The sequence below is a fragment of the Chiloscyllium plagiosum genome, unplaced genomic scaffold, assembly GCF_037043375.1.
Source record: "Chiloscyllium plagiosum isolate Xiang-an unplaced genomic scaffold, Cpla_swu_hap1 HiC_scaffold_12, whole genome shotgun sequence".
Lineage (NCBI taxonomy): Eukaryota > Metazoa > Chordata > Chondrichthyes > Orectolobiformes > Hemiscylliidae > Chiloscyllium > Chiloscyllium plagiosum.
Window position 1 is genome coordinate 30,150,873 of NW_028270150.1, and position 22,145 is coordinate 30,173,017.

The window sequence follows — 22,145 nt, forward strand, 5'->3', positions numbered from 1 at the left end:
AGATTCTGGCCTGATTTATATTTGAATGTTATTTAAAATGAACTCTCAAAGCAGTCTGCCATTTGAGTTGAAAGAGAAAGATTCATACAGCAAATCAAACAATGATGAGCTGTACTCTACATTAATGGGATCAAATTCAGATTGGGGTCATCATTTTACTGAAAAACGCACTTCAGACTTGCACTTTCTTTTTAGTTCCCTGCCCATACTGACCTTGGCCTCTGACACTGGTCCAGTTAGATTGAGAAACAGTCCCTCATCTTTCAACTTTAAACAGTCATTATTTTCCATGCTTTTTTATGATTTGACTCCATAAATCACTGACCCCATATTTATACACGAGGGTTCTGCTGCTGCTATTTGTAATTCCTCTAATTCCATCTTTTGTTTTATTTCTTGCGCCATCACTACATCTTCTACCATGTACCCTCAGTCCTTTAGGCAATTAATCAGCTTCTTGTTTTTCATCGCTCACAGACCTTCCTTTTTGTTCTTTTCTCCCAACCCTCACCTTTTGTCTATGTTAAATCTCTATCCTCTTCCAGTTCTGATTACCTGAAGCACTGTCTCTTTATGCACATGCTGCCTGTACCTGGCATTTTCATTGCTTTGATTAAAGTCATTGAAACCATCATCTTCAAACAAACAGAATATGAGGAGGGATGTTTAAACCTGCCTTCCAGGTTTATTGTGATGCTGACAATAACAATATCCATTTTGAAACCAAAGGGCAGGCAGTAGCAGATGCAAATTGAAAACAAAAAAACAGAACTTGAGGAAATTCAGTAGGTCAGTCAGCATCTGTGGAGAGAAAGCAGATTAACATTTTGGGTCCAGTGACCTTTCTTCAGAACTGATTGTAGCTAAGTATGCTGCTTCATATGTTTAATATGGGGTGGGGGAGGAGGAGTAAACAATAGGCAGAGATGGAACCCTGAGAGAAGAGCAGTTGGGCAAAGGAATGGGTAGTAGTCAGCCTGGGAGAATCAATAGCTGCTAATGGGCTTATGCCTAAAATGTCGACTTCCCTGCTCCTCGGATGCTGCCTGACCTATGCTTTTCCAGTGCCACACTTTTCGACTCCGATCTCCAGCATCTGCAGTCCTCACTTTCTCCAAGCTGCTAATAGGGGCCAATCTGAAGGGGGGTTACTGAACCCAACATTAACCCTACCTTCTCTCTATGGATGCTGCCAGACCTGTTGAGTTTTTCCAGCGATTTCACTTCTCGATCCTAAAATTATGGAACTAAAAATTGAGTCTAGAAGGCTGCAGAGTCTCCGGGCAGAAATGAGATGCTGCTCTTCCAGCTCACACCGAGCTTCACTTGTGCACTGCAGCAAGCCCGAGAGAGATGTTGACCAGGGAACATTGTGGTACATTGAGGTGGCAGGCAAGCGGATGCTCGGGGTCATTTTCAGAGGCAGAATATTATGCTCTGAAAAGCAGTCACCCAGTGAGAGTTTTGTCTCCCCAATGTATAGAGCAGTGAATACAGTAGACTAGATGGAGTGATGTGCTGCTTTGCCTGGAAGGTGCATCTGGGGTCTAGGATGGTGAGGAGAGAGAAAGTTAATGGGCAATCAGCAACAAAACCAGAAATCGCTGGAAAAAACCTCAGCAGGTGTGGCAGCATCTGTGGAGAAAATTCAGAATTAACATTTCAGGTCCAATGACCCTTCTTCAGAACTGATTACAGCTATGAAAAGGTTGGTATATATGCTGAAGGGGGGGAGGAATAAATGATAGTTGGAGACTGATCCCAGAGGAAGAGAAATACAGTTGGACAGACAAAGGAATAGGTAAAGGTCAGCCTGGGGAATGAGTAGCGACTAATGGGCAGCAGTAGTGGTTGATAGAATTGTTTGTTGTAACAGCCCATATGATGACAAGGCATGTTGTGAGGGGGTTAGGGACATAGCACCAGGTGCTCAAGCCCTAAAATAGTTGAATTCAACGCTGAGTCCAAGAAGGCTGCAGAGTTCCCAAACAGAAAATGAGGTGCTGACCTTTCAACTCACACCGCCCTTCACTGGAGCACTGCTGCAAGCCCGAGACACAGATGTTGGCCAGGGAACAGGGTGGTGTGTTGAAGTGGCAGCTCAGGGCCATGAGCTTGAAATTGTGACCCCTAGTTACTGACAAACCAACTAATGGAAACAGAATATCCTCTTTTATCTTGTCAAAATTGCTGCTCATTTTGAACACCACAGTAAGGTCACATCTTAATCTTCTCTACTCCAAGAATAAGCCCAATTTCCCTAATCTTTCCTTGTATCTAAAACTTATATTATTCTAGTAAATCTACTTTGCCTCTCTTCAGGGCTTTAACATCCTTCCTTAAACAAGGTGTCCAGAATTGAACATAATACTCCAAATGTACTCTGACCGATGATATTGTAGAGGTGCGGCACCATTTCCTTGCTTTTATACTCTATGGCTCTATTTATAAACCCAAGAATCCTATAAGCTTCCTTAACAACTATTTCAACTTGGCTGACCACCTTGAGATAATTATGGATTGAACCCAGAGGTCCCCCTGTTCTTATATTCCCATTAAAGTTGTACCATTGAGCCTGTGTTCTCTCTCCACGTATCTTCTACATAAATGCATTACCTCACATTTGTCTGCATTGAAATTCATCTGCCAGGTATCTGTTCATTTGAACAACTTGTGAATGTCCCTCTGAAGTCGCATCATTCTCAATTCGCTACTCACCTTAGCCTAGTATCTGCAAATTTTGTCCTCAACATCCATTTGCAAATAGTTTATATAAATCAGAAAAAGCTAAGGTCTCAACACTGATCCCTGGAAAACACCACTTTCAAATTCACAATTTGAAGTGACAAAGGAAAAAAACAGTACAAGGAAAGAAAAAAAACCAGATTCTTGATCCCATTAATTGAAAGATGGCAGCAAGAACAACCAGAAATAGTCAGGAGACTGGAGGAGAAAGCACTTGCATGGAGAATGTAGTACGCTTGGTCCATTGGATATAGATAGGAAATGAATATTCATAACAGGTAACTAATACGAAAAGAACAACACCAATGATAAACTAAATTTAGAGAACTTTAGAGAGGTAAATCAGAGCAGGACTTACACACTTAATAGTAAGGTCCTGGGGAGTTTTGCTGAACAAAGAAACCTTGGAGTGCAGGTACATAGCTCCTTGAAAGTGAAGTCCCAGGTAGATAGGATAGTGAAGACGACATTTAGTATGCTTTCCTTTATTGGTCAGTGTACTGAGTATAGGAGTTGGGAGGATGATACCAGGATTGGAGGATTTGAGCTATAGGGAGGAGAGGTTGAATAAGCTGGGGCTGTTTTCCATGGAGCTTCAGAGGCTGAGGGGTAACCTTATAGAAGTTTATAAAATCATCTGGGGCATGGATAGGGTAAATATCCTCGGGTGGGGAGTCCAGAACTAGACGGCATCATATTAGGGTGAGGAGGGAAAAATTTTAAAGGGACTAAAGGGGCAACTTTTTCACGCAGCAGGTGGTGTGTGTATGGAATGACCTGCCACAGAAAGTGGTGGAGGCTGGTACAATTTAAAAGGCATCTGGGTGGGTATATGAATGGGAAGAGTTTCGAGGGATAGGGGCCAACTGCTGGCAAATGGGACAAGATTAGGTTAGGATTTCTGATCGGCATGAACGAGTTGGACCAAAAGGATCTGTTTCCATGCTGTACATCTCTATGATTCTATAACTGTGTAAATGTCTCCCCCTCTTGGTAAAAGATCCTGGTGAGGAGACTGCACATGATAGACAAGAGAAATCTCAAAGACTTAACTCAATGTGATCTGAAAAATTGGTAGTTTGAAACTACACAGTGGGTTTTACCCATGAAGGCATCTTTCTTCTCCTTTAACCCTCCTTTTATCTATGTGCCTAAAGATGACTTTGGTATTCCCCTTTAGATAAACTGTTTGCCTTTTTTAATAAACCCTCTGGCTCTTAATGGCTTTCTCACTTCCCTTTTGACCTCGATATTCAGTTTAATTCTCAAATATAGTTACTACCAGACTCCAGGCCATTTACACGCTTTCCTCATTAGCATGTTCTCTATCTCTTTTATCATCCAGTCAGCTCTGGATTTGTTTGTCCTACTTTTTCCATTCTCCTTCCCCATCTTTTCTGAACATTTTGTAACCAAAAATGTCAAACATGTCCTGCCAAATCTCAAGCCAGGTCTATTATTGCCACATCATAATTCCACATGGCAATTTGTGCCTGTAACCCTCCAATCTCATTTACCATATTCCACGCACTCACATGCATATTTGCTGATTTAGATTTTGTTGCTTTCTGCCTGACTCTGACTTCACTTAATGACTTTCTATTGTCTTTGCTAGCGCTATCCATTGCACCAAGTATTTTGTGCACCAGGGTATCTATGTAAAACACAGTCTCTCTTGGTTCCCACACTTCTTGTGAACCAGTTCTTTAAAAGAATCTTTACTCCTGTATTCAAACTCTCTAGCATAAAAAGCTTAATATATATTTTGCCTTTCTAATTGCTGAACATACCTGCATTTGTAATGAAATGGATCACCGTCTCTGTTTATGTGTGTATCATTTTTACCATCTGGATTGTAGAGCAGTGGCATGTGGGGTTGTGGTAACTTTTCTGAAGAGCTTTTAAAAAATTACCTTGGTCAGGCAGTCTTTCTGGAGCTGAGAATGTGTTGCTGGAAAAGCGCAGCAGGTCAGGCAGCATCCAAGGAGCAGGAGAATCGACGTTTCGGGCATAAGCCCTTCTTCAGGAATGAGGAGAGTGTGCCAAGCAGGCCAAGATAAAAGGTAGGGAGGAGGGACGTTGGAAATGCGATAGGTGGAAGGAGGTCAAGGTGAGGGTGATAGGCCGGAGTGGGGGTGGGGGCGGAGAGATCAGGAAGAAGATTGCAGGTTAGGAAGGCAGTGCTGAGTTCGAGGGATTTGATTGAGACAAGGTGGGGGGAGGGGAAGGGGAAATGAGGAAACTGGAGAAATCTGAGTTCATCCCTTGTGGTTGGAGGGTTCCTAGGCGGAAGATGAGGCGCTCTTCCTCCAACCTTTGTGTTGCTATGGTCTGCCGATGGAGGAGTCCAAGGACCTGCATGTCCTTGGTGGAGTGGGAGGGGGAGTTGAAGTTTTGGGGGTGGTTGGTCCGGGTGTCCCAGAGGTGTTCTCTGAAACCAACCCAACCACCCCGTGGCTCAACACTTCAACTCCCCCTCCCACTCCACCAAGGACATGCAGGTCCTTGGACTCCTCCATCGCCAGACCATAGCAACACAACAGTTGGAGGAAGAGCGCCTCATCTTCCTCCTAGAAACCCTCCAACCACAAGGGATGAACTCAGATTTCTCCAGTTTCCCCATTTCCCCTTCCCCTCCCCCCACCTTGTCTCAATCAAATCCCACGAACTCAGCACCGCATTCCGAACCTGTAATCTTCTTTCTGACCTCTCCGCGCCCACCCCCACTCCGGCTTATCACCCTCACCTTGACCTCCTTCCACCTATCGCATTTCCAACGCCCCTCCTCCAAGTCCCTCCTCCCTACCTTTTATCTTAGCTTGCTGGACACATTTTCCTCATTCCTGAAAAAGGGCTTATGCCCGAAACGTCGATTCTCCTGCTCCTTGGATGCTGCCTGACCTGCTGCGCTTTTCCAGCAACACATTTTCAGCTCTGATCTCCAGCATCTGCAGTCCTCACTTTCTCCTTGAAGTCTTTCTGGAGCAGTGACCTCATGCAGTATCTCTCAGAGAGCATGAAACTTTTAGACATAATGGAGAATTGTTTTTAATGTGGTGGTTTATGAATGTGGGTAAACACAGAGAGCCATCAGCTAGTGTTTTTTTTGGTTCAGGATGATCAAAGCTTGACTGTTTATTTGGAAACCCAGAGATCAAATGTTATTTGGAATTTGAAGGATACTTGGCTGGGGTAGAAGCAAATATAGCTTCTCTCTGAAAAAGGAGAATAGAACAGTTCGTGGCAAGCACCACTACCTCAGTAGAAATATTAAGTTTGGTGCAACATCCAAACCAGGAGTGTCTGGTTAGAAATTTGCAGACTACTAGGGACTGAGAAAATCTAAACTCTTAGATTTGTGCATACTCATGTAAAACAATTTCACATTTCACAGATAAGAACGGAGGAAGATCAATTAAGTCAAAATTAGTAATTAGATATATAGCGGTAACCTCTATGAATTTGCATCACTGTGAAGTGATGTCAGAGAACAGCTTTGACTTTGTTTTGCTGTGCATTTTAAGATTTTTTTTCTAATTATGTTTGATCTCATTAGCTTATTTTTGTGTTTTCACCATTTTATAACAAAATTCTGTTCTATTGTTACAGAAACACTGCAGCCTCAAGTGACAATGTTTCAATTAATGACCATCATATTAAATAACTTTAAAAAATAAATCTGTTAGGCCAGAATGACTTCTCCAGTAGTAGTATCAGCTAGGATCATAAAAATGTTAAGTTTCAGTGATGTACGAATAAGGCCACCCAGGTCTCTTTGAAAATCAACATTTTCCAATCTTCCACCATTTAAGAGAAACTGTTTTTCTTACCAAGGTTGACAATTCCAAAGGTTTTCATATCATTTTTCATCTGCCAAACTCTTGCCCACTCAGTCAGTTTAAGATTTACTTGAAGCATCTTTGCATTCTTCTTACAACTCACATTTCCACCTAGTTTTGTGCCATCAGCAAATCTGGAAATATAATATTTGGTCCCTACATCCAAAACATTTATTTTTTTCGCACCATATTTGCTTATGGCAGCTTGAACAACCATTTCCCTGAAATGTTGAAGATCAACAGAATCTTTAATCATAAAAGGACCCAGTTGAAATCTGCAGATCTAGCCTGGTTAATACACTTCCCTCTGATTCTTCCGAACTGTTACTGTTGGAACTTCCTTCATTAGAAAACTGTCCAGAATCTGTACTGGTTTGACCATTGTCATCACTTATCTCATTTCCAGTATTTGGTAAAGTTAAAGAACTGGAGTATGTACTCAGGTTTTCAGTTTCAAAAATGACTTTGAGTTGATCACAGCACTCTTCAGCATCTTCCTCTGGTGCTAGTTCAATGAATGCATTCTGGGTAGGTTCACTGAAATACTGCAACAATAAACAAAAAAATGATAAATAGAATTGTAATCATTTGCTATATTATTTATGCCAAGCTAAAGCATGTCTACTAAAAAAAAACAATTGTATTGTGTCGTTCGTAAACCCAGGACATTAAAGTACCTTACAAGCAAGAAAATATATTTTACAGCAGTGTCACTGCTGTGATGTAGAGAAATAGTCAGTTTGCATTCAGTAAGGACTCTCAAACAGCTTCAGATATAGGATCAATAGCATGGAAATATACTGGCTAGGACACCAAGATTTCACAGTGCTCTTATTTAAGATCTTTTATTTACACTAAAGGGCAAATGGATGTTTTAAAGTCAGAGATGTACAGCACAAAAACAGGCCCTTCGGTCCAACTCGTCCATGCCGACCAGATATCCCAACCTAATCTAGTCCCATTTGCCAGCACCTGGCCCACATCCCTCCAAACCCTTCCTTCATATATCCATCCAGATGCCTTTTAAATGTTACAATTGTATTAGCCTTCACCACTTCCTCCAGCAGCTCATTCCACACATGCACCACCCTCAATGAAAATGTTGCCCCTTAAGTCTCTTTTATATCTTTCCCCTCTCATCCTAAACCTATGCTCTCTAGTTCTGGACTCCCTGGACCCAGGGAAAAGAACTTGTCTATTTACTCTATCCATGCTCCTCATGATTTTATAAACCTCTATAAGGTCACCACTCAGCCTCCGATACTCCTGGGAAAACAGCCCCAGCCTATTCATCCTCTCCCTATAGCTCAAATCCTCCAACCCTGGCAACATCCTTGTAAATCTTTTCTGAACACTTTAAAGTTTCACAACATCCTTCCCATTGAAAGGAGACAGAAATGCACGCAATATTCCAAAAATGGCCAAATGGGCAGCACGGTGGTTAGCACTGTTGCCTCACAGTGCCAGAGACCTGGGTTCAATTCCTGCCTCAGGCGACTGACTGTGTGGAGTTTGCACGTTCTCCCCGTGTCTGCATGGGTTTCCTCCGGGTGCTCCGGTTTCCTCCCACAGTCCAAAGATGTGCGGGTCAGGTGAATTGGCCATGCTAAATTGCCCGTAGTGTTAGGTAAGGGGTAAATGTAGGGATATGGGTGGGTTGCGCTTCGGCGGGTCGGTGTGGACTTGTTGGGCCGAAGGGCCTGTTTTCACACTGTAATCTAATCTAATCTAATCAAAAAAATCTAATCTAATCAATGTCCTATACAACGCAACATGACCTCCCAACTCCTGTACTCAATACTCTGACCAATAAAGGAAAACATACCAAACGCCTTCTTCACTATCCTATCTACCTGCGACTCTACTTTCAAGGAGCTATGAACTTGCACTCCAAAGTCTCTTTGTTCAGCAACACTCCCTCGGAACTTACCATTAAATGTATAAGTCCTGATAAGATTTGCTTTCCCAAAATGCAGCACCTCATATTTATCTAGATTAAATTCCATCTGCCACTCCTCAGCCCATTGGCCCATCTGGTCAAGATCCTTTTAGTTTAATATCTTAGTTGAAAAATGCATCTCAAACAGTATACTCACTCTTCAGTGATGTATCAAAGTGTTGACTGTTTGGTTTTTAATTATTGACCAAAATTAATTTCTCAAGTCTTTGGAATGTAGCTCAACCCTACAACGTTCAGTTTTAAAAATCAAAATGCTTCCACTAATCAAAACTAACTTTATAAATAAATTTATTCCCTGCAAATTGTGAAGTGCCTTCCTTTCTTCACCTTCACTTTACTACTAATTGGATATGACTAAGTTGCAGATGACATCCTGGGATAGCTATTGGAATTCAAAGTCGCTATTATTTCTCAAACTTACCTCCAGAAACTCCAACCCAAATTGTGAATGTAAACCTTGGAATTGGTGATTCCTTGTAGACATTATTCTTAAAGAAATATTTTCTGTGCACTGCTTCTAATTCTTTCGATTACTAAAGGAACATTTTTCATGGGAGCTTTCAGCCATCTTTTCAAGGTGAAAAATGTCAACTAATTCCCTATAAATTTATGATACCGAAAAGGTTTAATATCTTGATTGTATTGCTGTCATATTAAGACAAGTGTTGACACTCAAGTGAAGGCTAGAGTCCAGTTTTCAACAAGTCCACAATTTATGAATCAAACTGTGGACTTGTTGAAAACTCAAACATATTTATGAATCAAAATAAAATATTTAACGTAACAAGCGACAACCTGTAATCAATTTCTCAACAGTTCGCAGCATGACTCAAATGTTTGCCTTAAAAAGAAGTTTGCTTTTAAAATGATATTCAACATTCAAATTTGAAATAGAATACATACCTCTTGTAAATGCTCTGGCAAAATGTGTGGTGGAAAGAAGGCATACTTTATGCATCGGTATGTGCAATATATACAGAATAAGCATCCTAATGTCACACCAAAAACAACCACCAGTGAGATGATAAAGGTTACACCAATCTGCCACAGTGGAATAGTACCTATACAAAATTAGAAAGAACACCTCGAAATGGATACTATTTCTTGAGAATAACTCCACGACAAAACATAATTAAAGAGCACATAAAATCCCAAGTCACATCACAGGACCATTATGGACTACGATTAGATTACTTACAGTGTGGAAACAGGCCCTTTGGCCCAACAAGTCCACACCGATCCACCGAAAAGTAACCCACCCATTCCCCTACATTTACCCCTTCACTTAACACTACGGGCAATTTAGTACGGCCAATTCACCTAACCTGCACATTTTTGGACTGTGGGAGGAAACCGGAGCACCTGGAGGAAACCCACGCAGACACGGGGAGAATGTGCAAACTCCACACACAGTTCCCTGAGGCGAGAATTGAACCCAGGTCACTGGCACTGTGAGGCAGCAGTTCTAACCACTGTGCTGCCCCATGATATGAGACTACTTAAGGAATTCAAAGTTTGTGAGAAGATTTGTAGCTCGGGTGCTCGTTGCTGTGGTTCTGTTCGCCGAGCTGGAAGTTTTTGTTGCAAACGTTTCGTCCCCTGTCTAGGTGACATCCTCAGTGCTTGGGAGCCTCCTGTGAAGCGCTTCTGTGGTGTTTCCTCCGGCATTTATAGTGGCCTGTCCCTGCCGCTTCCGGTTGTCAGTTTCAGCTGTTCAGACATAACAGACAACAGGACGTTGAACCCATCAACAAAGATGGCATACTTAAACTACTGGACTTGTGCCTCACAACACACTTCACATTCACAACCAGATATACGAACAAATCAACGGAACACCCATGGGCTCACCGATCTTGGGACTCATAGCAGAAGCAGTAATGCAAAGGTTAGAACAAACAGTCTTACCACAAATTCAACCCAAACTCTGGGTCAGATACGTTGATGACACCTTTGTAATCATTAAAAACACGGAAATAGAGAAAACACACCGGATCATCAACTCCACACTCACAGGAATCCGATTCACGAGAGAGGAAGAAAAGGACAACCAACTCCCATTCCTAGACGTGAGGGTACAGAGAGCATCAAACGGAGAATTCACCACTAAGGTACACAGGAAAGCCACACACAGACCAAGTCCTGAACTATGAAAGCAACCACCCCAATACACACAAACGAAGTTTCATCAAGACACTATTCAAAAGCGCCACAACACACTGCAGCACACCAGAACTGCAAAAAGAGGAAGAGGAACACCTATACAAGGTATTCGCCAAAAACAGATATCCTCGCAATTTCATCAACAGATGCCTAAGGGAAAGACAATGGAACGAGGACATGCCGCAACCCAAAGGACTAGCCACACTACCATACATCAAGAACATCTCTGAAATGACAGCCAGACTACTGCGACCAGTAGGACTTATAACAACACACAGACCAACAGCCAAACTCAGACAACAACTCACCAGAACGAAGGACCCAATACCCAGCATGAGCAAAACTAATGTAGTGTACAAACTCCCATGCAAGGACTGCACAAAACACTATATAGGACAAACAGGAAGACAGCTAACGATCCGCATCCACGATCAACTAGCCACGAAACGACACGACCAGCTATCCTTAGTAGCCATACACGCAGACAACAAGCAACATGAATTCGACTGGGACAATACTACCATTATAGGGTAAGCCAAACAAAAAACAGCCAGGGAATTCCTAGAAGCATGGCACTCATCCACAAACTCCATCAACAAACACATCAACCTGGACCCAATATACCGGCCACTACAGCGGACAGCTGAAACTGACAACCGGAAGCGGCAGGGACAGGCTACTATAATTGCCGGAGGAAACACCACAGAAGCGCTTCACAGGAGGCTCCCAAGCACTGAGGATGTCACCTAGACAGGGGATGAAACGTTTGCAACAAAAACTTCCAGCTCGGCGAACAGAACCACAGCAACTACTTAAGGAAACATTGGGCCAGGTGACTTCAAGCTTAATCAAAGCGATGGTCTTAAAATACTGTCTTAAAGGAGGAACTAAGGTAGAGAGGTGAAGAGGAAGGATATTCAATAACTGAGGGTCTAGACAACTGAAGGTGCAGTCACCAACTGTATAGTCATTAAAATTAGGGATGCTATGAGGCCACAATCAAGGGACTGTAGAGGGTTGTGGGAATGGAAGAGATTGCAAAGACAGGGATTGGCAAGGCCAGGGACAGATTTCAAAACAAGAATAAAATAGAAAAATACAGTGCAGTACAGGCCTTTTGGCCCTCGATGTTGCGCCGATCCAAGCCCACCTAACCTACACTAGCCCACTATCCTCCATATGCCTATCCAATGCCTGTTTAAATGCCCATTTAAATGCCCATAAAGAGGGAGAGTCCACCACTGCTCCTGGCAGGGCATTCCATGAACTCACGACTCGCTGAGTAAAGAATCTACCCCTAACATCTGTCCTATACCTACCACCCCTTAATTTAAAGCTATGCCCCCTCGTAATAGCTGACTCCATACGTGGAAAAAGGTTCTCATGGTCAACCCTACCTAAACCCCTAATCATCTTGTACACCTCTATCAAATCACCCCTAAACCTCCTTTTCTCCAATGAAAACAACCCCAAGTGCCTCAGCCTTTCCTCTTTAAAACTTTAAAACCAAGCCATTGCTTGATCAGCAGCCTATAGAATAAAATATTCAATTTAACACATTACTCAGTTTGTAATATTTAACCTCTTCAAAGGATAAAACTTAATACAGTATTTAAATAAAAGACACCTAACTCTATAGAGTCTAATTAAATTAATTTCCTGTTTAGTACCATATTTTGAATGATAGGAGAATGGGACTTAGTGTAAGAAATGGACAGTGGAGTTTGGATAAACTGAAGTTAGACCATAAGATTACAAGGGATGTAGGACAGAAGTAGACCATTTGGCCCATCAAATCTACTTCATCATTCAATGAGATCATGGCTGATCCGATAATCCTTAACTCAATTTTCCTGCCTTTTCCCCATAGACCTTAATTCCCTTATAGATTAAAAAATCTGTCTATGTCAGCCATGAATACACTTGATGATCCAGCCTTCACAATTCGAGGAATTTTACAGATTCACTATTCTTTGAGAGAAGCAATTCCTCCTCATCTCTGCCCAAACTGGGTAACTCCTAACTCTGAGATTGTGTCCTATTGTCCTAAATTTATGGAAAGTACAATATGGGAGACCAGCTATCTGTGTATTGGAGCACTAATGTCTAGAGGCAACAGACATAAATGAGGGTTTCAGCATGAGTTGAATTGAGACTGGGAGAAGCTGTGTGATGTCAGAGGTGGATAGGCAGCCTTAGTAGTGGCATAAATATGAGGCAAAATTAAATCAAATCACCACAAGCACCAAAACACCTTAGTGCCACTGGAAAACTAATACATCATGCTTGATTTTTCTCAGAGTGGAAAGTGTGGGGTCTCGGCAGCAAATGAACTAATGGCAGCGTGAACAGTAACAAACAAATCTGCCAATAGATTGGGTAAATAAGAGGTTGAAACAGAATAATTTTTTGTCCCCTATCTCACTAGCTTCTCTTTACACCTTCAGTTGACCGTTTGACTGACACTGATTGAACTAAGAGTGCAAATCCTTTGAAACAGAAATGCTTGAGCTGTCAGACCACCTTTTGACAGCAACCTGAGCAAAACTGCCCTTCGGCTGAGACAATATGATTCAGTCAGAAAGACTACTACACTCAATAATTTCAAAATTCCAACCCAAATTAGGAGCAGAGACAAGACAAGCATGTTTGTGCAAGTTTAACATTGGCCTGCTCAATCACTTGGTCAGGGAAAAGCATATGCTGTGGAAGCATGGGAAGTTAAAGAATAAATTATTGCTATGGGTAGTAGGTGTTGAAGACGGGGATGTGTTTTTTTTGTTATGCAATACAACCACTAATATTTTTAAAGAGATATAACTAAAAGCATACCTTTAGTCATTTTGCATACCACCTCACTAAACTGTCCTTCTACTCCAATTGTAGAGCTGAAAATCTGAACACGCAGACAGTATGTAGTCCAAGGTTCAAGTTCCAGTGACACTAGTGTACGTGTGCTGTTTTTCACCTGTAATTTAAGTAACTAAGTTAATACAGAATTATAAATCAAATTAACACACTGTTCAATTTGCTACATTTTATTACTCCAAAGAATTTCCTTAACACGGTATACAGATTGAAAGCATTTGATTCTTCAAAGTCGATTGTATTCTAACTAATTAGCATTTTTGCGCACACAGCATCAGGTAAGTATTGAAGGTGAAGCATTAATAGTGAAACCACATTTTCATGGTGGGATATGGCCAGCAAACAAAATTATATTAGCAACCAATGCATCCATGGATCAGAAAGGAAGAGGCATTGTCAATTTTATTTCATCGAAAAAGAAGTGTACTTTGAAGAGCAATCACAAAGTTAACGCTAATATCCTGACTATTCGGTGACTAAAATGGAGGTGGAATGCAGACAATGAATAAAACTGTCTGAAAATATACAAAACAGAAAATATACCAGATAAATCTATGAAATGACTTTTTATAAAGTGGATGCTGACATTTCTCTTAACATCAGGGATGGAGACTGGTTATCTGATAGTATGAGACTGCTCAATCTGATCCTGTCGTCAATACAGTAGTGTTGAAAGTGAGCAATCTTGGTGGAAATTAAGTGGTTTTAAAAGATTTTTATGCTACTTGTCAATTCAAGCAGCCAAGTTCAAATACACTTGAAGCTCAAAAAGCAGGCATGACTATACCATGAAAACAACATGGACTTATGACAATTAAGGACTTTCAGCGTGCTTTAAAGCAAATTAAATACTCTTTTTGAACTGTAGTCACCTACACAACATAGGAACAATGACCAAAGCTTCAAAATGAACATAGTAACTATTAAAGGCAATGGATGCATAATAGATAAACAGGGGAGGTTGTCAAAAGCCTCTTTAAAAGGTACTTAAGCAGCGCAACCTATAAAGAGGAAAAGCAATGGCTTCATTTGTATTACTTGGCACAGATTACAGTAGAAGTATTATATTTAAACTCAAAATCTTTGGCAATATTTGCACATGGGACCACCATGTCCAATTTTGATTGTTACAGTGAAGGATCTTGATTCTGGACATATGACACAGAATGATCCAAAACTTTGAAGTACTTGGATAAGTTCAAGAGTTCAAAAAATTGGGGTTATTCACTTCCAACGGTATTAGATTAAGTTTTAAAAATGACATAATTGAATATTTTCAGCTTTGACAATGCATAAAAGGTTATTAGCCTGAAACTCACTGAAAACCAATGCATTTACAAGGAGTTAAAAATCAGACCCATTTAACTTTTACCACAGCTTCATGCCTGTTGAGAATTTCCAGCACTTGTTGCTCTTCCTTAAAATTAAAAATCCAAATATCTTCCTGTTACATTTATTCATAGAACTGCAGAGCTGGAATGGTGATAGCAATAATGGCAGATAAGTCCATGAAATGATTTGATAATAAGTAAAAACAAATTGTAACAGAAGTGTTGCTGGATAAGGATCCAACGTAGTCCATGAGTAGAATGGGATAGGTGAATGCAACTTGGTGCAAATGTTCGTTTAGTTTCAGATTATATAAGATGAAAGATGGTAGGCGATTGGGGAAACATTGGAACACCGAGAACTAGTGACCCAAATACACAGATTATGGTTTCTGCTGCAGATTAACTGCGGCAGGGCAGACAGGGGTAATGTTATGCTTGCATGATTAAACAGCATTGCTAATAGGGTGCATATGAAATTGGAAGCTCACAGTAGTCATATGGGACATCAGATTTGTGATGTGTTTCATTCACCCTCAGACACCCCCCAGGGAGAATTATTCTGCTGTAAGCTATTAGTTGCAATTGAAACAAGTTGGGGGCAACCAGAACTCCTAGTGCTGTCTGGAATATTTCTTACTGATTTCCAAACAGCTTTCTTTTAAATTGGCTATTTAAGAAATAGCATTGCAAGTATGTAGAAAGTTGCTCTGGTAATTGATGAAACAGGATTAAATGGACCCAACTGCTTTGATCCTGTTAAAATTAAAATAAAAATCCTGATAGAGTATAATATTCTATTTTTTATCACCATCAACCTCATTGACTTCAGTTCAATTCCAGATATCACACAGACTATTCTAGTTTTAATTGTTCTAGTTTGACAGCTAGCAACATCTTTTCTTCTTCATTGCTCCAGAAACATGTGCAATCCTAACAATAACCAATGACAACAAGTCTTTGTTGAGCAAATCTGTGATATAAAAACCGTCACAGGTTTGCAAATCCTTCCATGACCTCAATTCACATCAATCCACCCCTCAACTCTAACTGCTTCCAGGTCAAAAGATCCTTCAATACCTTTGTGCTCCCCCAATCCAAGCCTCTTGCATATCCCTAATTTCAACTGCTCCACACTGGCAGCCATGTGATGAGTTGTCAAAATGCAAAAATTGAATTCCTTCTGTAAACCGCTGTCATTTTTTTTAGAATGCTCTTTAAATCCCCCCTCTCTCTACAGAACATTTCTAAAAAAAAAAGGATTGATCAGCATCCCTTGTTCATTCAGTGAAATGTTAAACTCCCGTGAAGACCTTGAGACTTCTTACTATAAAGGCTGTGACGACACGGGATAAATCCTCCTGCTTAATTTAAAACCAGCAACACAGAAAAGAATCATCCCGAGCAGTAATCTGTAAAAGTTTGAGTGGCCAAGTACTAAGTAAAAATTAACAACTTTATTTCTTAAATATAACAGAATAATTAACTAACCACTATTTAAAATTTCTTTCTCTAACCTATCTTTTACCTTCCCTTCTATACTATTAGTCTGATAAAACTCCCAATTAAAATTTACAAAACACTTATCTCAAAACCAGGCAGCTGTACGCTATCTTTGGATCTTCCTGTGTCTTCTTTTCTCCTTGTTAGAAATTTCTGTGTCATAGGTTACTGATCGAAAAGGCACTTTTAAGAGAGATATTTTCTCAAGCAGTCTGTTAAATGCCAGAGCTTGGCAATTCTCCTCTCAACTGTTCATTTTTCCCCAGGTCTTATACCCCAGAGCATTGGATTGTGTCAGCTTTTAAGATTGTCAATATAGTCAATTCAAACTTGATTGGAAATTGGTATTTGTTGCAGGGTATGATTTAAAATGATTGGCTGAATTTGAATTTGTTTTGGTCTCCAGGTAATAAGCTAATCAAGTTGTTTGACCAAATCTAAAGCTGATTGGGGGCAGATGTTCATAGGTAAAGGGATGGTTGGAAAATGGGAAGCCTTCAGAAATCAGATGAGAGTCCAGAGAAAGTATATTCCTGTTAGGGTGAAAGGAAAGGCTGGTAGGTATAGGGAATGCTAGATGACTAAAAGAAGTAGAGGGTCTAGTTAAGAAAAAGGAAGCATATGTCAGGTATGGACAGGATCGATTGAGTGAATTCTTAAGAGTGTAAAGGCAGTAGGAGTATACTTAAGGAAGAAATCAGGAAGGCAAAAAGGAACATGAGATGGCTTTGGCAAATAGAGTTAAGTAGAATTGAAAGGGTTTTTACAAATACATCAAGGACAAAAGGGTAACTAGGGAGAGAATAGGGCCCCTCAAAGATCAGCAAGGCAGCCTTTGTGTGGAGCTTCAGGAGATGGGGGAAGAGACTAAATGAGTATTTGGCATCAGTACTTTTTGTGGAAAAGGACATGGAAGATATAGACTGTAAGGAAGTAGATGGTGACATCAGGAAAAATGTCCATATTACAGAGAAGGAAGTGCTGAATGTCTTGAAATGCATAAAGGTGGATGAATCCCCAGGACTTGATCAGGTGTACCCTAGAACTCTGTGGTAAGCTAGGGAAGCGATTGCTGGGGCACTTGTTGAGATATTTGTATCATCGTTAGTCACAGGTGAGGTGCCGTAAGACTGGAGGTTGGCTAATGTGGTGCCACTGTTTAAGAAGGGTGGTAAGGACAAGCCAGGGAACTATAGACCAGTGAGCCTTACATTGGTGGTGGGCAAGTTGTTAGAGGGAATCCTGAGGGACAGGATGTATTTGGAAAGGCAAGGATGATTAGGGATAGTCAACATGGCTTTGTGCGTGGGAAATCATGTCTCACAAACTTGATTTGAGTTTTTTGAAGTAGTAACAAAGAGGATTGATGAGGGCAGCGCGGTGATGTGATCCATGGACTTCAGTAAGGTGTTCAACAACGTTCCCCATGAGAGATTGGAGGCCTGTGACCAGTGGATTGCCACAAGGATTGGTGCTCGGTCCACTACTTTTCATCATTTATATAAATTATTTGGATGTAAGCATAAGAGGTATAGTTAGTAAGTTTGCAGCTGACACCAAAATTGAAGGTGTAGTGGACAGCAAAGAAGGTTACCTCAGATTACAATGGGATCTTGATCAGATGGACCAATGGGCTGAGATGTGGCAGATGGAGTTTAATTTAGATAAGTGTGATGAGCTGCATTTTGGGAAAGCAAATCTTAGCAGGACTTATACACTTAATGGTAAGGTCCTAGGGAGTGTTGCTGAACAAAGACCTTGGAGTGCAGGTTCATAGCTCCTTGAAAGTGGAGTCGCAGGCAGATAGGATAGTGAAGGCGGCATTTGGTATACTTTCCTTTATTGGTCAGAGTATGGAGTACAGGAGTTGGGAGGTCATGTTGCGGCTGGAAAAGGATATTGGTTAGGCCATTGTTGGAATAGTGTGTGCAATTCTGGTCTCCTTCCTATCGGAAAGATGTTATGAAACTTGAAAGGGTTCAGAAAAGATTTACAAGCATGTTGCCAGAGTTTGAGGATTTGAGCTATGGAGAGACGTTGAATAGACTGGGACTGTTTTCCATGGAGTGTCGGAGGCTGAGTGGTGACGTTATAGAGGTTTGTAAGATAGGATAGGATAAATAGACAAAGTCTTTTCCCTGGGGTGAGGGAGTCCAGAAATAGAGGGCATAGGTTTATGGTGAGAGGGGAAAGATATAAAAGAGAACTAAGGGGCAACCTTTTCATGCAGAGAGTGGTATGTGTATAGAATGAACTGCCTTAGAAAGTGGTGGAGGTTGGTACAATTGCAACATTTAAAAGGGCATTTGAATGGGTATATGAATAGTAGGAAGGGTTTGGAGGGATAAGAGCCAGGTGCTGGCAGGTGGGACTAGATTGGGTTGGGATATCTGGTTGGCATGGACAAGTTGGACCGAAGGGTCTATTTCTGTGCTGTACATCTCTATGACTCAAAGTGTTACATACATTGTTGCCTTATTGAGAACACTTGATGCAATGTCCAGTAGTTCTGTTGCTTTTAACTCTCAAAGTACACCCACATCTTCATAACAAGGCACTGTTCAACATATGTAAACTGTTGTTACTCTGCCTTGTCATGTTTTCCCCAAAGCAAACAACTTGAACAAAAGCCCTTCCTGACGAAGGGCTTTTGCCCAAAACGTCAATTCTCGTGCTCCTTGGATGCCGCCTGACCTGCTGCGCTTTTCCAGCACCACACACTCGACTCTAATCTCCAGCATCTGCAGTCCTCACTTTCTCCAACTTAAACAAAGATACATCCTACATTTCAAGAATGGCCAAGTATATATTGATGTATTTTTAATATAAAGCAAGTTTAGGTTGGGCCACAGCTTCACTAATGAATGTGAGAAAGAGAACTATTCACATTTCCAATATAGGCTAACAGGTTATAATACATTGTAAACATGTGCTTCACAGAACATACATGTATAGTTTGGTTTAAATATTTTTTCCAGAAAATTATCCTGTATTTAATATCTTTGTAAGTTTTCTGGATGGATTTGCTATTTTCTGTTTGTAGGTCTGAGATGTAGACATTAAGAGTATTTTCGTTTGAGTCCATTTGTATCGACGGAGGACCAATTTTATCTGTAATTTTAAAGAAAAGATTCAAATCAATGATTAAATGCAGAATTACTATTAATACTGATTTATGCAGATAATTTAAAAAACTTTTACTTCATGAATAATTTAACAGTTCTACAATGTTGAATCTCATTACAAAGCTATCATAAGTCTACATTTTGATCCTGGCTAATTATGTATTTTAGTCAGAAGTTCAAAGTTCTAGATCCATACAGAGTCAGAATTACTTTCTGATGAGGGGTCATTGACCTGAAACATTAACATATTCTACTCTATACTATGCTCCTGTCCTATTAAGGATTTATCATTGTCTGTTCCCAATTCCTAGTAATTAGGATGGTGAGGTAGACTTAAATGTCATCAATAGAGATGTGACAATTGATAGCTTATGGATAATATTGCCCAAAGGGCAGCATATAGATGAAAAAAAAAAGGAGACATTAAGGATAGAAATAGTTACTGATAGCTTCTGGCTGTGATAGCTAACAGAACCAGGAACTGTAATCCCAGATGGTAGAGAAGCATTGCAGGATATTGCAGTCAACTGTGTTGAAAGCTGGACAAGTTGAAAGGACAAGGCATATAGCTTATCATTGTCACACTTTTATAGGATGCCATTTGACTTCAAGAACTTGAGTGGAGTAAATACTGGATTGGAAAGATTCAAACTTTTCTGGGAAAGACAAGTACAGATGTGTGAAGAGACAGGTTGTTGAAGGATGTGCAGGGAAAGGAAGGTTGGAGGTGGGGTTCAGAGTTCAAAGGACAATGGAATTAAGGGTTGGTTTGTTGAGAAGAGGCTGATGGAGGATTTCTAGAAGATACACATATTCCTGAAGACAGAGAACCATTAATAATGTCAAGTAACATGATGAACAAGTAAAACTAGGAATATATAAAGATTTATGCGAGGTAGGCAAATCTGGCAGTGAAAAGCTGAACCAGTCATCTGTCCTAACCATTCAAGCCTGTGTCTTTTCAACTTAAGGACTGGTGTTAAAAGCTAAATTGGAACAACAACCAGGGTGAGAGAGATTAATGGTTATAATGGGAGCAATGGCAAGGGTGGAAATGAAGACGTGGTAAAGATGATCAATAACTGAGAAATGTTGAAATGAACAGAGAGTCAAGGGCTGTTTAAGCTAATGTACCTTGTCCATGCTCTTACGTCCTTCCGGTATCTATTCTCATAGAATCATACCTTATAGAAGAGACCCAATGGCCCATCAAATCCACACTGACATAAAAACTACTCTAAATCTGCACTAGTCCCATTTTCCAGCATTTGGTCCATAACCTTCAATATTATGACATTTCATTATCTAAATATTTTTCTACCTCAACTACTCTCCGAGGCATTGCATTCCAGGTCTCCAAAACTCTCAAATCCCCATTTTCAACTTAAAATTACGCCCCTCATTATTTACCCTTCACAACTAAGGAATCAAGTACTTGAGAAAAAACTGAATAGATTGGGTTGTCTGGTTGCTGTGGATAAGTTGGATCATAAATGCTATATGACTCTAATAAACAAGAGTTTATCTTTGATCAATTCTTAGCTTTGGTCCTCAGAGGGGGTCAGTGATTAAATCCAGTCACCATGAAGTCAGTGTCTTGGCTAGTCAAGGAACATATGATGTAGCACAGAACCCTCTAGTCAGTCTGACGGCATCAGGATTTCAAGTGGAAAATGAAGAATGTAATTGCGGGTTATGCATGGACCCAAAGTACTCCTAATTTGGCATCATATTCAAACAAGTCACAACAGATAGGGCAATTGGAAAAATATACTATTGCTGTACTTTAAAGGGTGACATAGATGGATAGAATATTTTGTTTGCACTTAAATCATAATTTTTCTGAACTAATGACATCCTAATTAAAGTCACACTTTATAAAAACTCTAATATCCCTTAACCTGCAGCACAAATTCATTTGAAAAATAGCACGGTATGTCAAAGTTTCACAAGCTATTACCTGTGAACTGGATAATTTACTTATGTGGTCAGCTTGAGAATACACAAATGGAACCCACTGAAACACTACTTAGACTGTCATGCTGCAAAGTATTACGTTACATACTTTGCAAAGTCTTTGCACAAGTATCACAAATGACAGTTAGAGGCAAAAATAAAATTGGCTTATACCAAATATGCACTTGATGCAGAATCCTTAAAGCTAGCGGAAAGGTTTCCATTCCAGCAGAATTGCCGTGGATTGAATTCACATGCCAATGGCGGAAAGCCCTAGTGGCCCAAATATTGTTTGATTTTAATCTCCAAAATGTTTCTTACTGTGTTTATAGGGCGCAAAGCATGCTGATTTCAACCAAGCTGATGTTTGATTCCCCTGTTGTGCTCGTAGACGGAAGGTATAGCTTCCAAAAAAATGGATGTTCTTTGAAGTTAAATCACATTGTGTTTCGTTGATGCTTTTACATCCCTTCACGTCTGCCCAGTTTCCAACATTACTAAGAAACAACAATTAACAATTCAGTATATTGCTACAAGTATGAGTTATGAAAATATGTTTCAGGGCAATGCTTTTAAACAAAGGATAAAATAAAGGGGTTATTAAACTGTTCTGAAGACTGCCTAACAGGTCTAGGTTGAATAGCTGTTAAAGATTAAA

The 22,145-nt window shown here is 40.4% G+C and overlaps 1 protein-coding gene across 2 annotated transcripts in view; it reads right to left on the reverse strand.

Moving 5' to 3' along the window:
* Nucleotides 1-5,639: 5,639 nt before the first annotated feature.
* Nucleotides 5,640-22,145, reverse strand: part of LOC122555369 (interleukin-10 receptor subunit beta-like) — a 33,681-nt gene continuing 17,175 nt past the window's right edge. For both annotated transcript variants that reach the window (XM_043701305.2, XM_043701304.2), the window contains 5 exons: nucleotides 21,809-21,984; nucleotides 19,354-19,517; nucleotides 13,540-13,675; nucleotides 9,448-9,605; nucleotides 5,640-7,129 (listed from right to left, as the gene is read on the reverse strand). In XM_043701305.2, coding sequence (XP_043557240.2) covers nucleotides 6,833-7,129; nucleotides 9,448-9,605; nucleotides 13,540-13,675; nucleotides 19,354-19,517; nucleotides 21,809-21,984 — 931 coding nt within the window. In that variant the 3' untranslated portion in view covers nucleotides 5,640-6,832. The remainder of the gene's footprint in view (nucleotides 7,130-9,447; nucleotides 9,606-13,539; nucleotides 13,676-19,353; nucleotides 19,518-21,808; nucleotides 21,985-22,145) is intronic.